The sequence below is a fragment of the Macrobrachium rosenbergii genome, chromosome 45 (assembly GCF_040412425.1).
Source record: "Macrobrachium rosenbergii isolate ZJJX-2024 chromosome 45, ASM4041242v1, whole genome shotgun sequence".
NCBI classification, from domain to species: domain Eukaryota; kingdom Metazoa; phylum Arthropoda; class Malacostraca; order Decapoda; family Palaemonidae; genus Macrobrachium; species Macrobrachium rosenbergii.
In genome coordinates, this window is record NC_089785.1 from 29780579 (window position 1) to 29798337 (window position 17759).

Here is a 17759-nt window from a genome sequence, read left to right on the forward strand (position 1 = left end):
GAGAGAGAGAGAGAGAGAGAGAGAGAGAGAGAGAGAGAGAGAGAGAGAGAGAGAGAGAGAGACTTGTTTTGTTCATTCCTACGCCGACCTTCGTCGGGTGAGGATGGGAAAGACCGGGTGTTCAGACGCGGCGTTTGGCGCTATTTTGGCTGACGCATCGAAGGAACAAGGTATTGGTTCTCATTTATATCTTTAATTTTCTTTTGAAAAATCGTTTATTTTTCATTATTTTGCGGAGTTTTTTCCAGCGAATATTTCAATCTCTAAATTAATTGAACTTGAAGTACTATTTAACTGATGTAGAATATCTAAAAACAACTCGATAATTTAAAATTTTTTTTTCTTTTAAAAATTGCTTTTTCATCACTTTGCAGAAATTTTCTGGTGCTTATCTTAATATTTTAAAATTAATTGAGCAAGAAGAATTGTATAATGCGATGTCAAATATTTAAAAATAGCTCCAAATTCTGTTTGAGGAAAAAAATGGCATCGTAAAATTAATGTTTTTTTTTTTTTTTGCAAAATTGTCCTAAACATGTGTATTGTGTTTTTTTTTGGCTGGTTTAAAAAAAAATACTATCTACAAATTTTTTTAAACATCAAGAGCAAAATATTCTTGTTTTTTTCCCATTTTAGTGTTGCTTCTCAGTTATATGGCAGAGTGCTTATGAAACCTGTTTACAGAATCTGAGCAAAACGTGTCATACAAGTCGTCCGAATTCATGGAGCCATTTCTCGGTGTGCGCTGTCACGTATCATCTACTTCTCGCTTGAGAGAGAGAGAGAGAGAGAGAGAGAGAGAGGAGAGAGATAGGTATGAATAGGTATATATATATATATATATATATATATATATATATATATATATATATATATATATATATATATATATATATATATATATATATATATATATATATAGAGAGAGAGAGAGAGAGAGAGAGAGAGAGAGAGAGAGAGAGAGAGAGAGAGAGAGGACGTGAAAACTAAAACCGTTTCATTACATTATTCTTACAAATTTTGCCTTGAAATATAATTTTCCATTTTCCTTCTCCAAAAATTATTATTATTATTATTATTATTATTATTATTATTATTATTATTATTATTCCATGCCATTGTTATTCTTCTTCTTCTTTCCTAGTTTCTGTGCCCACTGTGACGTGGACTGCCCTGGGTACCACTGCTTGATTTGACACCAGAAAAATTACCATGCTGGTATTATTACTTATTACGCCATGTCACGCTAAGTTAGAGAGAGAGAGAGAGAGAGAGAGAGAGAGAGAGAGAGAGAGAGAGAGAGAGGGGCAGAGGGCAGTGGGGAGAGAGAGAGAGAGAGAGAGAGAGAGAGAGAGAGAGAGAGAGAGTTACAAGGGGTTACAAGGATTAAGATGTCTCAAAGACATTAGTCCATCCGAGGAAACATCATGTGCTCACTTATCTCTACGAGCAGGTTTCACTGTTCATTCACAGTGTTCTTCTAATGATTTTGTCGAATCTTCTCTTAAACACTTCCACACTGTTGCTATTCACAACTTCTGGCGGCAATTCACATGTCTTGTATGTGAAGAAGTTCCCACAATGAGATCTAGTTTCCATCCACTATTCCTTGTCTGGTTTTCGTTTAATGGGAAGAGGTTCCTGTCTACTTTTATCATTCCTTTCAGTATTTTGAACGTTTCTGTGAGTTGTCCTCGCAATCGCCGTGTTTCTAAGCCATACATGTTCAGGCTCTGTAGTCGCTTGTACCCTTTCTAATCTTAATCATGCCCTTTCTTAGTGTCGGTGACCAAAGCATGACTGCATATTCAAGATGAGGTCTAACTGTGGATGTGTAGAGCTGCAGCACCGTTTCCTGGTTCCTGTATTTGAACTGCCTCTTTATGTATCCCACCAGTTCCTGTGCTCTCTTTTCAGCTCTTATGCATTGTCTTGTGGATTGTAAATCCTTGCTAATAATGACTCCAAGGTCCTCTTCTTGCTCTACACTATTTATGTCATTCCCAAGCGGCATGTAGTCGGCATGAGGGTTGTTTGATCCTATTTGTAACACTTTACACTTATCCAAGTATAAAAGGCATTTGCCGTCTTTTTGATCACTCTCCCATTTCCCTGAGATCATTTCTTAAACTTTCCACTTTATCTGGGTCGGCTGCATCTACACCTAGTTTGGTGTCATCTGTAAATGTGGCTATCCTGCTAGCTGAGCCTACATCAATGTCATTAATATAAATCATAAACAAGAGTGGGCCAAGGACAGAATCCTGGGGAACTCCGCTTGTCACAGGGGGAAGAAGAGAGAGAGAGAGAGAGAGAGAGAGAGAGAGAGAGAGAGAGAGAGAGAGTAAGGAGAGAGGAGAGTAAGAGAGAGAGAGAGAGAGAGAGAGTGGATGAGGAGGAAGTAAGAGAGAGAGATAGGGAGAGAGAGAGAGAGAGGCCCGAGATCGATCCTGAGGGGAAGAAAAGTCCCTGAGGTCTTTTTCTTGTGAATGCATTGTGAGTGAACTGATTTTAGCAGTGAAGTGTGTACCTGGAGGTTCATTAACTGCTGTGGGTTGCAGCCAGTACAAAGAAGATCAATTGGTTTAGCAATTGTTGAAGAATATATAAATATAAATATATATATATATATATATATATATATATATATATATATATATATATATATATATATATATAAATATATAAAATTATACAGCAAACATCCGCCAAGGCAGCTAGCAAAGTTTCTTGAGTGCTTTTAGAATCAAGAAACTGCAATAAATAGACAGTAACCTTTGCCAATTCACATGTGGGTGATTCTACTCTTTGTGGATCGCAGTCCTAAAGATCAGGCAGAATGTCAGAAGCGCGTTGCCTGGTTCTACTCAAATGTCAGTGGGTCAGTGGGGAGCATTGCGGAATTGCTGGTTTATTTGCGTCAGAGGAAATCCATTTTCAGCTCGACCTTACGGTTCTCGAATATGATACATTTAAAAATGTATGAGACGAACTAAAACATTCAGCACTACGGACCACATTCTCAACGAGTGAGTCATGCAGTTCACATGACATCACATTAATTCTAAGCCTGACAGCAACAATGAGATTAGCTTTCAAAATAAAACAAAGGCTGGACGCTTGGATACAATCCCACAATGGCCATCGTTAGACCAGTGGTTGTGTGGGTATACATTGGTCTAAAGTTCTATGGAGTCATTGTGTCCCAAGTTCCAAGTCTCGGTTGATAGGAATGAGTCCAGAGGGCCCACAGCAGGCCTCAAATTTCCTGTGAAGCAGTTTTGCGATTACTTCGAGTAAGGGTCTGTGCTGACACAAGGCCATTTCAGTGTTAACTGAGCAATTCGAGTATTTTGAAACAGCTGCTGAGTGAAATTTGATCAAAGATATACAATAACAAAGATCTTTTCACTTCAGATGACAGATGCAAAGGAGAGTCTAGCCTGCAGGAACTGTTCATAACAGAGGGACCAGCAGATGTGAACTCTAACCTGTGTAAACTGCTTGATTCACCACAAAGAATGACACCAGAATGCAACTCGTACGACTCGATTCCAGCAGGACGCTCTGAATCCGTCTCATCTTGGCATCGGGATTCCAGACCATCGGAGATGAACTGCGATCTGACCACGAATCGATCTGGTCTCCAAGAAGTTTCTTACTGTACACATCATGGCCCACCTAAGCTCAAAGATAGTAGGTTAGTGAAGTCTGCTGTTAGTACGTTAGGTGAAATGAGGTGGAGTAACTTCGGCATAAATAGAATATATAATAATAATAACCATTTAAAATATCCTCAGGTACGCGTGGTTCATGCTCCTCCTGGTGCTACTGGTGAACTTCGTAGTCGCTGGAAACTTCAACAGCTTCGGCATCACTTACACCATCATCCGAGACTACTTCTCGGATGCCTCTGGGTCCGAGACAGGCTGGATTCTGGGTCTTCTCATGGGGTGCCGATGTTTGTTATGTGTGTATAAAACGTCAGAGGGTTAATTAGGATTCAGTGGTCCTTTCAGCTTTTTTGTCTGTGACTGTTCACACATTTTGGGTAACAATGACAATGTTGAAAGTGAAAAATATGTATGACTTTAATACCTACAATTTTTCCATACAGCACCTTTCATGGGAGCTCTGGCCATGGTAATAGGACCAAGGAAATGCATCGTGCTTGGGGCCTTCATATGTGCCGGGAGTCTTTTGCTTGCCGTCCCAGCTTACTCTGTTGTCCACATGGCTGGTCACACTAGGAGCGCTTTTCGGTAGGTGTCCGTTTGATGACCCTCATCTGGATTTTTACTATTATTATTATTATTGTTCTAGACTCTCATAATACTGGCTAAAAGAATTCGTCCTTAAATGACGGGTGATAAATGCAGGGAGGATGGGTGCAAGCATGGAGTTCAGGGACATAGTCCAAGCACTCTGAACCCAAGATCATGGGTTAAAGAATTTGGACAGTTAGGTTAAAAGCAACCAAAGGGAACAGCTGAAAAGTAAAAGGGTGAGAGCAGTGCTTCAGCAGTTGGCTGAAGGAATGGCAAATATACAAATCCAGTACAACTTTGAGTATTTCGCGTCAGGTACTCTCTGATAGGTACCCCATCTTAGGAGCCGTTTGCTTGTACACTCATCAGAGATATTTCATTCTGAACATAGGTATTACCTGGCTTGATAAAAATGTTATATAGAATTGCAAATGTTTTCTTTTGACTCACGGTATTAAAAAATTCAATTGTTTACTTGTACAGGAACCGGAATATGCATGGCAGAGACCCCTGGTTACATCATAGTCACGGATTACTTCGAGAAGCACAATGCCATTGCCAATGGCATTCGTTCGGCCGGCAACCCGATGGGCGGTCTCGTGTTCTCCCCCTTGGTTGTGTTGCTACACCAGAACTTCGGCTTCCAGGGAGCGTTCGTCATGATGGCAGGCATCATGCTCCATCTGATGGTCCTCGGAATGCTTGTAAGATCATTTGAGCAACAGAAGGCGATCCTTGAAGCTAGATACCGGCAAGAGATGCTTTCTGGCGGACAGGACGCAGGACTCGGAAGTCTCAGCGTCCGACTGCAAAACGCGAAGAGGGCGAAGAGGAAGCCCCTGGACTGCGGCTTCTTCAAGAACTCCTTGTACCTGACCTATTTGTTCGTGGTCGTCAGCACGGCAGCCGCTCTGCCGAACGCTCTTTTCTATTTGCCGGTGTACGGCAAATCCATAGGCCTCACCGACATGCAGAACTCGATGCTTTGCTCGTACCACGACCTCTGCGACCTGGCCATGCGGTTATTCTGCGGCTGGGTGTTCAGCCACAAAGCCCTCAACAAGATTCATGGATTTGTTGCCGGGTAAATTTCATAACCAGTTCCCAGATTCCATTTTTATCTAAGTCTGTAAACTTTAATCTTAGTGGACAAAGACCTGACCATGCCGCAGATTATATTGTTAAGTATAAACTTATAAAAACCTAGTTCATTGTAAATTTTCCATTGTGGTCTTGCATTAAAAAAGTAATGTTTTGGATTACATTCTAATTATGAATTGGGTCTATCCATTACATCCCAAGCAGTCCAACATATTTATCTATTCAATGGTGGGTGGCCACAGTGGTGGTGCAGTGTTGACACTTTTCCCCCTGTCTTGACTTCTTCCAAAATATTTAAGGGCATTTTGCCCTTCTCTAGATTCCTTCTGACTGCTTCAATCCTCTTATTATTTTAGACCTGGTAGCAAATGAGCATGAAGTTAAAAGCATTGGCAGTTTTGATTACTGACACTATTTTATATTTGCGATGTTCATAGAATTAGCAGCTTGAATCTTGCATGGGATTCTTGTTGATAACATCTTCAACAATATCGTAAAAGAGGTGTTATAGCATACTCTGGCAATGCTGTTTAACTTCCAAAGCACACCACTGGCAGTCAACAAGGGCACCATGGAATCATATATTGTAAATGACCTCATTTTGACCTGACTTACTTGACCTCAGCTCCCCCTCAGGGTACGGCATACTACCTGACAAGGGTTGGGACTTTGCCACCCAGAGCCCCGAGTAACCTCCGCGACCTCACGTGCGACACCATGTCCCGCTGACAACTAACTGCACTGAGGGCAAGGTATGCTACTTCTGGCTTCTCACTTTTGTCAGCCTAGAGTCCAATAGCCATTGGATAGGACCCTGAAACCCTCGTCTCCTCTTCCCCTTTCAGGCTTTTCGTGGGAGCCGCAGGGTGCTTGGTCACGCCCCTCTGTAGTTCCTTGTGGCAACTTGTCATCCCAACCACTATGTTCTCCCTCTGCATGGGGTTCTTCTGGACTCTGATCAACGTCCTCCTGAAGGATCAGTTTGGAGGTGAGGCCATGTCCTCCACCTGGGGCTTCTTCAGGATGGTGCAGGGCATCTGTAGCTTCGTGTACCCTCCTTTCATAGGTGAGATCGCTTGCAGGAATGCGCATTAATGATGACGATGGTAATGAGGATAAAATGTGACCCTTTTCTTGTGTGTTTAATCTTGGCATATTAACTGGAAACCTTAGGCTTGATGAGCTCTCCTAATCAATCTGGAGGGCTTAGTTTCTTTAGGGACATGATGGCATTTTTGTTAAAAGGTTCATGTTCAGCCACCAATGGTATAGATGAGGATACTTTCCATAACAGTGCGACACTTTGCATCACTGATGATTTCCAAAACTTTACCAACAGCTATTTATAAAGGAAATTACTTCAACACTTGGTTGTCGACTACTGGAAGATAAAACTTCCAGGCTTCATCAGATTATCGTTTCAGGTTTCATTATGGACCATTCTGGCGGAATGACAATCCCCTACGTATTCATGGGTTCAATGTTGGTCCTTGGAGCAGTCACATTTTCATCGCAATATCTCAGGACAAGAAATGCCGTTCTCGCCGCGAACGACAATTCCGATTAGGGGTGTGCGTGAGACGGGTGCGCGTACGTGCACGCGACCGACGTTCGTTCTTCGCATAACATAATTTCCTCGTAAATAAAAATGACTGTTCATTTCCATTTTTTAAATAAAACATAATCCAACAAAGTTGTTACATTATTGTATGATAAACTGTGCCCATCTCATATGGGTATGGGTTGTATGTAGGATGCAGGAGCTGACATGGCATGGTATTATATCCCACTGTGGCTCCGTAGGTAGACCCTTGATAGTGCTTTGCACAGAGCAGACACAAAATAGTCCTGAGTGCTACAGTGGCTCCCAGGTAGTACGTAAGGCATAAGGGCACAGTAATGTTGCTCATAGCTTACCCAAGGTGATTCAAGTGGGCATCCTGAAGACCATCATTCTGCTGTCGGTGTAATAATCGTGTGCTGGGAAATAACAGGAAAAACTGAAGACCACTACTGCAGCCTGGTTCCCACCCGTTGCCTACTGGAATATTTACTGCCTTTTGTTGATGTTTATCTAATTGTTTGTTTATGTTTATGTTTATGTTTATGTTTACTGTCCTCCATGACATGGTTCTTTCCCTGAATGTTCAAAATGATCAGATTCTCTGTGTGGTAAGGTGTGAAAGGGGATTAAGAGGCCTGGTGTGGACCCTCAGATCCGCCCTACCAACAGAAATGAAAAAAATAATAGTGATATTGTGAACAAGATTATGGTTGGTGGTGAGTGCCCTCCTTGAGAGTAGGATAGGACCTTCTGAAGGCTTGATCTGAGGACGTGCCTTTGGCCCCCACTGGTGACTGGGGTTCTGGAAGTCTGTGCCCCAGTTGTGACTGGGGTTTCTGGAAGTCTGTGCCCCAGTGGTATTTGGGAATTTCTAGAAGCCTGTGCCCCAGTGGTGATTGGGCTTTCCAGAAGCCTTTCACTGTCAGGCTCTCTGGGCCCTTAAATTTCATTGTCAGTGTCTCTGAACCCTTAAATTTCATTGTCACTGTCTCTGGACCCTTATCAAATTTCATTGTCAGGGTCTCTGGACCCTTAAATTTCATTGTCAGTTCTCTGGACCCTTAAATTTCATTGTGCAGTGTCTCTGGACCCTTAACAAATTTCATTGCCAGTATCTCTGGACCCTTATCAAATTTCATTGTCAGGGTCTCTGGACCCTTATCATATTTCATTGTCAGGGTCTCTGGGCCCTTAAATTTCATTGCCAGTGTCTCTGGACCCTTAAATTTCATTGTCACTTTCTCTGGACCCTTATCAAATTCCATTATCAGTGTCTCTGGACCCTTAAATTTCATTGTCAGTGTCTCTGGACCCTTAAATTTCATTGTCAGTTTCTCTGGACCCTTAAATTTCATTGTCAGTGTCTCTGGACTGTTAAATTTCATTGTCAGTGTCTCTGGACCCTTAACAAATTTTATTGTCATTGTCTCTGGACCCTTAAATTTCATTGTCAGTGTCTCTGAACTCTAAAATTTCATTGTCAGTGTCGCTGGACCCTTAACAAATTTTATTGTCAGTGTCCCTGGACCCTTAACAAATTTCATTGTCAGTGTCTTTGGACCTTTAACAAATTTTATTGTTAGTGTCTCAGAACCATTAAATTTCATTGTCAGTGTCTCTGGACCCTTAAATTTCATTGTCAGCATCTCTGAACCCTTAAATTTCATTGTCTGTGTCTCTGAACCCTTAAATTTCATTGTCAGCATCTCTGGACCCTTAAATTTCATTGTCGGTGTCTCTGGACCCTTAACAAATTCCATTGTCAGTTTCTAGAACCTTAAATTTTATTGATGTTTCGGATCCTTAAATTTAATTTCCAGAGAACTTTTTGCTTGCGAAGTTCCTCTGCAAGAAAGGAAAAAAAAGTCTTTATAAAAGAACATGAAATATGAACACAAAACTGACATCTTGTTCGACAAACAGCAGTGTATTTCATGTTTTTATGAGCAAGAGTCTGTGCTTGCATAAGGTCAGTTTGAACAGCAACATACAGCATAGTGCATACTGGGCCAATTATCTTCTCCCCCTTGTAAAAAATAGTATGTGCTCATTTTAGAAATAAAATAATTTTTAATATTTATATAACATTTTGATATAATTTATAATTGTATTTTCATATGATTTAACAGACATTTATCACTGTATTTGTATAAAATTTTTGCTGAGGTGGTCATGAAAAGTGAAATTTGGTCACTTCTTCATTTGACCAGCATGTTTTCAATGCCGATCAAAGTCTTCTCACTGGAAAGTTTCATCTCAATTCTTTTTAAAAAGGGAATGTAATCCCACTATACAATCAATATTCTAATCTGTAAATAAATGTAGTTTATTCTAATATAGTATTTAATTGAAATTGAAAATATAAGAGGAGTATGAGTGATATAACTCCAGTTGTTTGTATTGGGGTAATTCATATATTATGCCAAATAAAGTTTTTTGTTTGCTTATTTTCATATATTGTCCCAAACTTTATTTGTATATATACTGTATATAATACCTGGCATCAAATGATATATATATATATATATATATATATATATATATATATATATATATATATATATATATATATATATATTACAGAATCTACCATATATGTAATTTCTATTAATCACAATGCCATTTATAACTTCTCAAGTTTTCTGTACAGTGCATAATCAAGGCTCCTGAAAATATATCTATCTTTAGGTGGTCTCAGTATAATGCTGTATGAGCCACGGCCCATAAAACTTTCAGCTGGCCGTGGTGGCCTGTGTTGCTGCATTGCCAGAAGCATGATTATGGTTAAATATACCCTTGAATAAAATAAAAACTACTGAGGAGGCTAGAGGGCTGCAATTTGGTATGTTTGATGATTAGAGGTTGGATGATCAGCATAGCAATTTGCAGCCCTGCAGCTGCAGTTGTTTTAAGATCTGAGGGTGGACAGAAAAAAGCATAAACAGAAAGTGTGGACAGAATGAAGTTTGGACAAAATAGTGTGGACAGAAAAAAGTGCAGACAGAAAAAGTGTGGACAGAAAAAAGTGCAGACAGAATAAAGAGTGGACAGAAAAAAGTGCAGACAGGATAAAGAGTGGACAGAAAAAAGTGCAGACAGTATAAAGTACAAAAAATGTGGACGGAAAAAGTGCATACAGGATAAAGTGCAAACAGAATAAAGTGCAGACAGAAAAAGTGCAGATAGCAAAGGGCTGAAAAAGTGAAGACAGGATAAAGTGCAGACAAAAATGTGCAGACAGAAAAAGTGCAGACAGTATAAAGTGCAGACAAAAAGTGTGGACAGAATAAAGTGTGCACATACAGACAAAGCCAGCACAAGAGTTTTCTTTTGCAGAAAACTGAAAATGACAGACATTTATCAATGAAACACTCAGCCATTATGAATAATTTTGTTTTCATTTGCAAAAAATTTGATCTCGATCATAAACAGCACATATAGACATTCACTGAATAAACAACACTTGTCCATACATCTGTGTATGTGTGTGGTACACTTGCGGGTATAACTGTCCATACACTCACGTGTGTGTGGTACAACCACAGTACAAAAATTTCCAGTACCATAGATTTTACAAAGAGTAAATGACTGATTTGTCCTGTAGAATTACAAATGATCTAAAGAAGAAGAAGAAGAGGGAGAGCGTAAGTATGCTGTCTTGTCTCTGGACCTGTAACTTTCTTTGTGAGTGTCTCTGGTCCTTTAAATTTCTTTGTCAATGACTTTGAACCCTTGAATTTCTTTGTGAGTGTCTCTGGTCCTTTAAATTTCTTAGTCAATGACTTTGAACCCTTGGATTTCTTTGTCAGTGTCTCTGGTCCTTTAAATTTCTTTTTCAACAAATTTGGACCCCTAAATTTCTTTGTCAATGACTTTGGACCCTTAAATTTCTTTGTCAATGACTTTGGACCCTTAAATTTCTTTGTCAATAACTTTGGACCCTTAAATTTCTTTGTCAGTGTCTCTGCCCCTAAAATGTGATTGTCAGTGTCTCTGGCCACTCAAATTTCATTATCAACGTCTTTGGACCCTTAGATTTCATTGTCAGGGTCTCTGACCACTTAAACTTCATTTTAAGTGTCTCTGGCCCCTTAAATTTTTTTGTCAGTGTCTCTAGCCCATTAAACTACATTGTCAATGTTCCTGAACCCTTAAATTTCATTGTCAGTGTCTCTGAACCATAAAATTTGATTGTCAGTGTCTCTGGCCCTTTAAATTTTATTGTCAGTGTCTCTGGCCCTTTAAATTTCATTGTCAGGGTCTGGACCCTTAAATTTCATTGTCAGTGTTTCTGACCCATTAGATTTCATTGTCAGTGTCTCTGGTACCTTAAATTTCATTGTCAGTTCTTTGGTCCTTTAAATTTCATTGTCAATGTCTCTGAAGCCTAAAATTTGATTGTCAGTGTCTCTGGACCTTTAAATTTCATTGTCTGTGTCTCTGAACCCTTAAATTTCCTTGTCAGGTCTCTGGCGCCTTAAATTTCTTTGTCAGTGTCTCTGAACCCTTTAATTTCATTGTCAGTGTTTCTGGACTCTTAAATTTCATTTTCAGTGTCTCTGGACCCTTAACAAATTCCATTGTCAGTTTCTAGAACCTTAAATTCTATTGATGTTTCTGGATCCTTAAATTTCATTTCAAAAGAACTTTTTGCTTGCAAAGTTCCTCTGCAAGAAAGGAAAAAAAAAGTATTTGTACAAGAACATGAAATATGAACACAAAACTGACATCTTGTTTGACAAACAGCAGTGTATTTCATGTTTTTTATGAGCAAGAGCCCGTGATTGCATAAGGTTAGTTTGAACAGCAACAAACAAAGTAGTATGTACTGGGTCAATTATCTTCTCCCCCTTGTAAAAAAAAATATGTGTAGTATTTTAGAGATGAAGTAATTTTTGTAATATTTACAAAATATTTTGAAACAATTTATAATTGTATTGTCATATGATTTAACAGACGTTTATTATTGTATTTGTATCAAATTTTTGCGGTGGTGATCATGAAAAGTAAAATTTGGCCACTTCTTCATCTTGCCATTTAGACCTGAAGAAGGGAATGCAATCCCACTTATACTGCGTGTTGAAATTGAAAATGAAAGACCAGTGTGAGTGATAACTCCAGTAGTTTTATATTAGTGTTAATTCAGATACTGCTTGTGACTCTAATTTCATATATTATGCCAAAGATTAAAGGTTATTGTTTGCTCATTTTTACATATTGTCCCAAACATTATTTCTATATATACTGTATATAATAACTGGCATTAAATTATATATATATATATATATATATATATATATATATATATATATATATATATATATATATATACACACACAATAGAATCTATCATATATGTAATTTTTATTATCAATGCCATCTATAATTTCTCGATATCTTCACATTTGGGAAACCTGGTTATTACTAAGCCTACATCTATATATTATATATATATATATTATATATATATATATATATATATATATATATATACTATATATATATATATATATATATATATATATATATATATATATATATATATATATATATATATATATATATATATATATATATATATATATATATATATATATATATTACCTTACAAACTAATCTCTCATGCAGGTTGAATATTAGTCAAATCTGATGAATCTATATTTTCAATAACAGCATAAAATAATTTTGTTGACAAACGTGTCATATCAAACTATAAATTTCTAATGAAATAACGAAGAACGAGCATAAAAATCCATCATCTTTCGAGACCAGATCTGAAAACCTACCGGACTGTTCAGTGAGGTCTCATAAGCCATTACTTTTCATCTATTCCCGATTTTTGGAAGGGTTCCTCTGACTGAATGGGGGTACCCTCACTAAATGAAATTTAAATGCGTGTTAAAAACGAACTACATTTCCGTAAATTACATTCATATTCCAAGAGTTTCCAACATTATGATTAAAGACAGGTAAAAATGGTATAAGCTTCTTCAGCGCAATCGAGTTTTCTGTACAGTGGACAATCAAGGCCCCTGAAAACAGAGACTCTCAGCTAGCCGTGATGGCCTGTGTTATTGCATTTCCAGAAGCACGATTATGGTTAACTTTAACCTTGAATAAAATCAAAACTACTGAGGAGGCTAGAGGGCCGCAGTTTGGTTTGTTTGATGATTAGAGGGTGGATGATCAACATAACAATTTGCAGCCCTACAGCCCCAGTAGGGTTTAAGATCTGAGGGTGGACAGAAAAAAAAGTGTGGACAGAAAAAGTGTGGACAGAATGAAGTGTGGACAGAATAAAATATGGACAGAAAAAGTGTGGACAGAAAAAGTGTGGACAGAAAAAGTGTGAACAGAATGAAGTGTGGACAGAATAAAATATGGACAGAAAAGAGTGCAGACAGAAAAAGTGTGGACAGAAAAAGTGTGGACAGAAAAAGTGTGGACAGAATGAAGTGTGGACAGAAAAAGTGTGGACAGAAAAAAATGCAGACAGAATAAAGGGCAGACACAAAAAAGTGTGGACAGAATAAAGTGCACACAGAAAAAGTGCACAAAAAATGTGGATGGAAAAAAGTGCATACAGAATAAAGTGCAGACATAATAAAGTGTGGACAGAAAAAATGCAGACAGGATAAAGTGCAGACGACAAAGAGTGCAGACAGAATAAAGTATGGACAGAAAAAGTGTGGACAGATTAAAGTGCAGACAGAAAAGTGTGTTAACAGTCAGACAAAGCCAGCACAGGAGTTTTCTTTTGCAGAAAACTAAAACTGACAGACATTTGTCAATGAAACACTCAGCCATTATGAATAATTTTGTTTTCATTTGCAAAGAATTCGACCTTGTTCATAAGCAGCATAAATAGACATTCACTGCATAAAGAACACTTGTCCGTACATCTGTGTAAGTCTGTGATACACTTGTGGGCATAACTGTCCATGCACTCATGTGTCTGTGGTACAACCATGGTACGAAAATTACCAGTACCATAGTTTTTACAAAGTGTAAATGACTGATATGTACCATAGAATTACAAATGATCTGAAGAGGAAGAAAAGAGAGATCATAAATATGCTCTCTTGTCTATGGATCCATAAATTTCTTTGTCCATGACTTTGGTCCTTTAAATTTCTTTCTCAATGACTTTGGACCCTTAAATTTCTTTGTCAATAACTTTGACCCTTAAATTTCATTGTCAATAACTTTGGACCATTAAATTTCTTTGCCAGGGTTTCTGACCCCTTAAATTTCTTTGTCAATGACTTTGGACTCACAAATTTCTTTGTTAATGACTTTGGACTCTTAAATTTCTTTATTAATGACTTTGGACTCTTAAATTTCATTGTCAGTGTCTCTGGACCCTTAAATTTCATTGTCAGCATCTCTGGACCCTTAAATTTCATTGTCAGCATCTCTGGACCCTTAAATTTCATTGTCAGTGTCTCTGGACCCTTAAATTTCATTGTCAGCATCTCTGGACCCTTAAATTTCATTGTCAGCGTCTCTGGACCCTTAAATTTCATTGTCATTGTCTCTGACCCCTTAAATTTCATTGTCAGTGTCTCTGGGCCCTTAAATTTCATTGTTAGTGTCTATGGCCCCTTAAATTTCACTGTCAGCATCTCTGGTCCCTTAAATTTCATTGTCAGTGTCTCTGGCCCCTTAAATTTCACTGTCAGTGTCTCTAGACTCTTAAATTTCATTGTTAGTTTCTATGGCCCCTTAAAGTTCACTGTCAGTGTCTCTGGGCCCATAACAAATTTTATTGTCAGTGTCTCTGGACCCTTATATTTCCTTGTCAGTGTCTTTGAATCCTTAAACAATTTGATTGTCATGTCTCTGGTCCCTTAAACGCCATTTTCAATGTTTCTGAACCCTTAAATTTCATTGTTAGTGTCTCTGGCCCCTTAAATTTCATTGTTAGTGTCTATGGCCCCTTAAATTTCACTGTCAGTGTCTCTGGTCCCTTAAATTTCATTGTATCTCTGGCCCCTTAAATTTCATTGTTAGTGTCTATGGCCCCTTAAATTTCACTGTCAGTGTCTCTGGTCCCTTAAATTTCATTGTATCTCTGGCCCCTTAAATTTCATTGTTAGTGTCTATGGCCCCTTAAATTTCACTGTCAGCATCTCTGGTCCCTTAAATTTCATTGTCAGTGTCTCTGGTCCATTAAATTTCATTGTCAGTGTCTCTGGGCCCTTAACAAATTTCATTGTCAGTGTCTCTGGACCCTTAAATTCCATTGTCAGAATTTTTGAACCCTTAAAAAATTTGATTGTCATGTCTCTGGTCCCTTAAACTCCATTGTCAATGTCTCTGAACCCTTAAATTTCATTGTCAGTGTCTCTGGACACTTAAATTTCATTGTCAGCATCTCTGGACCCTTAATTTTCATTGTCAGTGTCCCTGGACCCTTAACAAATTCAATTGTTAGTTTCTAGAACCTTAAATCCTATTGATGTTTCTGGATCCTTAAATTTCATTTCAAAAGAACTTTTTGCTCGCATAGTTCCCGTGTAAGAAAAAAAGTATTTGTACAAGATAATGAAATAAGAACACAAAACTGACATCTTGTTTGACAAAAAGCAGTGTGTTTCATGTTTTTATGAGCAAGAGCCCGTGATTGCATAAGGTCAGTTTGAACAGCAACAAACAACGTAGTGTGTACTGGGCCAATGATCTTCTCCCCCTTGTAAAAAAATAGTATATGGAGTATTTTAGAGATGAAGTAATTTTTATTATTTACAAAATATTTTTATATAATTTATTATTGTATTTCCATATGATTTAACAGACATTTATTTTTGTATTTGTATAAAATATTTGCTGAGGTGGTCATGAAAAGTGAAATTTGGGCAGTTCTTCATTTGACCAACAAGGTGTCAATGTTGCTCAGATTCTTTTCACTGGAGACCTTTATCTCAATTCTTTTTAAAAAGGGAATGTAATCCCACTATACAATCAGGATTCTAACCTTTATATAATTGTATTTTATTCTAATATTATTTTTACTTAGTGTTGAAATTGAAAATGAAAGGCGAGTATGAGTGATAACTCCAGTTGTTTGTATAAGTGGTAATTCAGATACTGTTTGTGACTCCAATTTCATATATTATGCAAAAGATTAAAGGTTTTTGTTTGCTTATTTTGAGATATTGTCCCAAACATTATTTGTATATATACTGTATATAATACCTGGCAGTAAATGATATATATATATATATATATATATATATATATATATATATATATATATATATATATATATATATATATATACATAGAATCTACCTTATATGTAATTTTTATTAACCACAATGCCATCTATAACTTCTCGATATCTTCACATTTAGGAGATGCTGTTATTACTAAGCCTAGATCCATATATATATATATATATATATATATATATATATATATATATATATATATATATATATATATATATATATATAGAGAGAGAGAGAGAGAGAGAGAGAGAATCTACCAGTCAGTTTTTACCATGTGTATATGTAATTGCAATAGCCACTAATGCACAATATATATATATATATGTATATATAATTATAATTATGCTGCATTGCAAGCTAATCTTTCATGCACGTTGAATATTAGTCGAATCTGATGAATATATATTTTAAATAACAGCATGAAATCATTTTGTTGACATGCCAAGGTGGCCTGTGTTGTTGCATTCCCAGAAGCACGATTACTGCTAACTTTCACCTTAAATAAAATTAAAACTACTGATGAGGCTAGAGGGCAGCAATTTGGTATGTTTGATGACTAGAAGTTGGATGATCAGCATAGCAATTTGCAACACTACAGCCCCAGCAGTGTACAAGATCTGAGTGCAGACAGAAAAAGTGTGGACAGACTAAAGTGTGGACAGGCAGACAAAGTGGCACAATAGTTTTCTTTTGCAGAAAACTAAAAATGACAGACATTTATCAATGAAACACTCAGCCATTATGAATAATTTTGTTTTCATTTGCAAAAAATTCGACCTTGTTCATAAGCAGCATAAATAGACATTCACTGCATAAAGAACACTTGCCCGTACATCTGTGTATGTGTGTGTGGTACACTTGCGGGTATAACTGTCCATACACTCACGTGTGTGTGGTACACCATGGTACAAAAATTTCCAGTACCATAGATTTTACAAAGAGTAAACGACTGATTTGTACCAGAGAATTACAAATGATCTGAAGAAGAAGAATAGAGAGAGCATAAGTATGCTGTCTTGTCTCTGGCCCCTAAAATTTCTTTGTCAATGACTTTGGCCCCTTAAATTTCTTTGTCAATGACTTTGGACTCTTAAATTTCTTTGTTAATGACTTTGGACTCTTAAATTTCTTTGTTAACGAGTTTGGACTCTTAAATTTCTTTGTCAATGACTTTGGACTCTTAAATTTCTTTGTTAATGACTTTGGACTCTTAAATTTCTTTGTTAACGAGTTTGGACTCTTAAATTTCTTTGTCAATGACTTTGGACCCTTAAATTTCATTGTCAGCATCTCTGGACCCTTAAATTTCATTGTCAGTGTCTCCGGACCCTTATCAAATTTCATTGTTAGGTCTCTGGAACCTTAAATTTCATTATCAGTGTCTCTGAACCCTTAACAAATTTCATTTTCAGCATCCCTGGAACCTTATCAAATTTCATTATCAGTTTTTCTGGACCCTTAACAAATTTCATTGTCAGTGTCTCTGGACCCTTAGCAAATTTCATTGTCATTGTCTCTGGGCCCTTAAATTTCATTGTTAGTGTCTCTGGACCCTTAACAAATTTCATTGTCAGGTCTCTGGAACCTTTACTA

At 37.4% G+C, this 17759-nt stretch overlaps 2 protein-coding genes across 2 annotated transcripts; one reads left to right on the plus strand and one right to left on the minus strand.

The window, feature by feature from the left end:
- The first annotated feature begins 44 nt into the window (after positions 1 to 44).
- On the plus strand, positions 45 to 7061 carry LOC136829688 (uncharacterized). The gene is made up of 7 exons (XM_067088486.1): positions 45 to 170; positions 3418 to 3700; positions 3801 to 3970; positions 4118 to 4262; positions 4752 to 5352; positions 6215 to 6435; positions 6794 to 7061. The coding sequence occupies exons 1-5, from the start codon at positions 104 to 106 to the stop codon at positions 4984 to 4986; spliced, it is 900 nt and encodes a 299-aa protein (XP_066944587.1). The 5' UTR covers positions 45 to 103; the 3' UTR covers positions 4987 to 5352; positions 6215 to 6435; positions 6794 to 7061.
- Positions 7062 to 10550: 3489 nt separating this feature from the next.
- On the minus strand, positions 10551 to 14465 carry LOC136829998 (mucin-22-like). Its single transcript, XM_067089172.1, has 2 exons — positions 14111 to 14465; positions 10551 to 10903 (listed from the first exon to the last, which is right to left on the minus strand). The coding sequence occupies exons 1-2, from the start codon at positions 14463 to 14465 to the stop codon at positions 10551 to 10553; spliced, it is 708 nt and encodes a 235-aa protein (XP_066945273.1).
- Positions 14466 to 17759: the final 3294 nt, after the last annotated feature.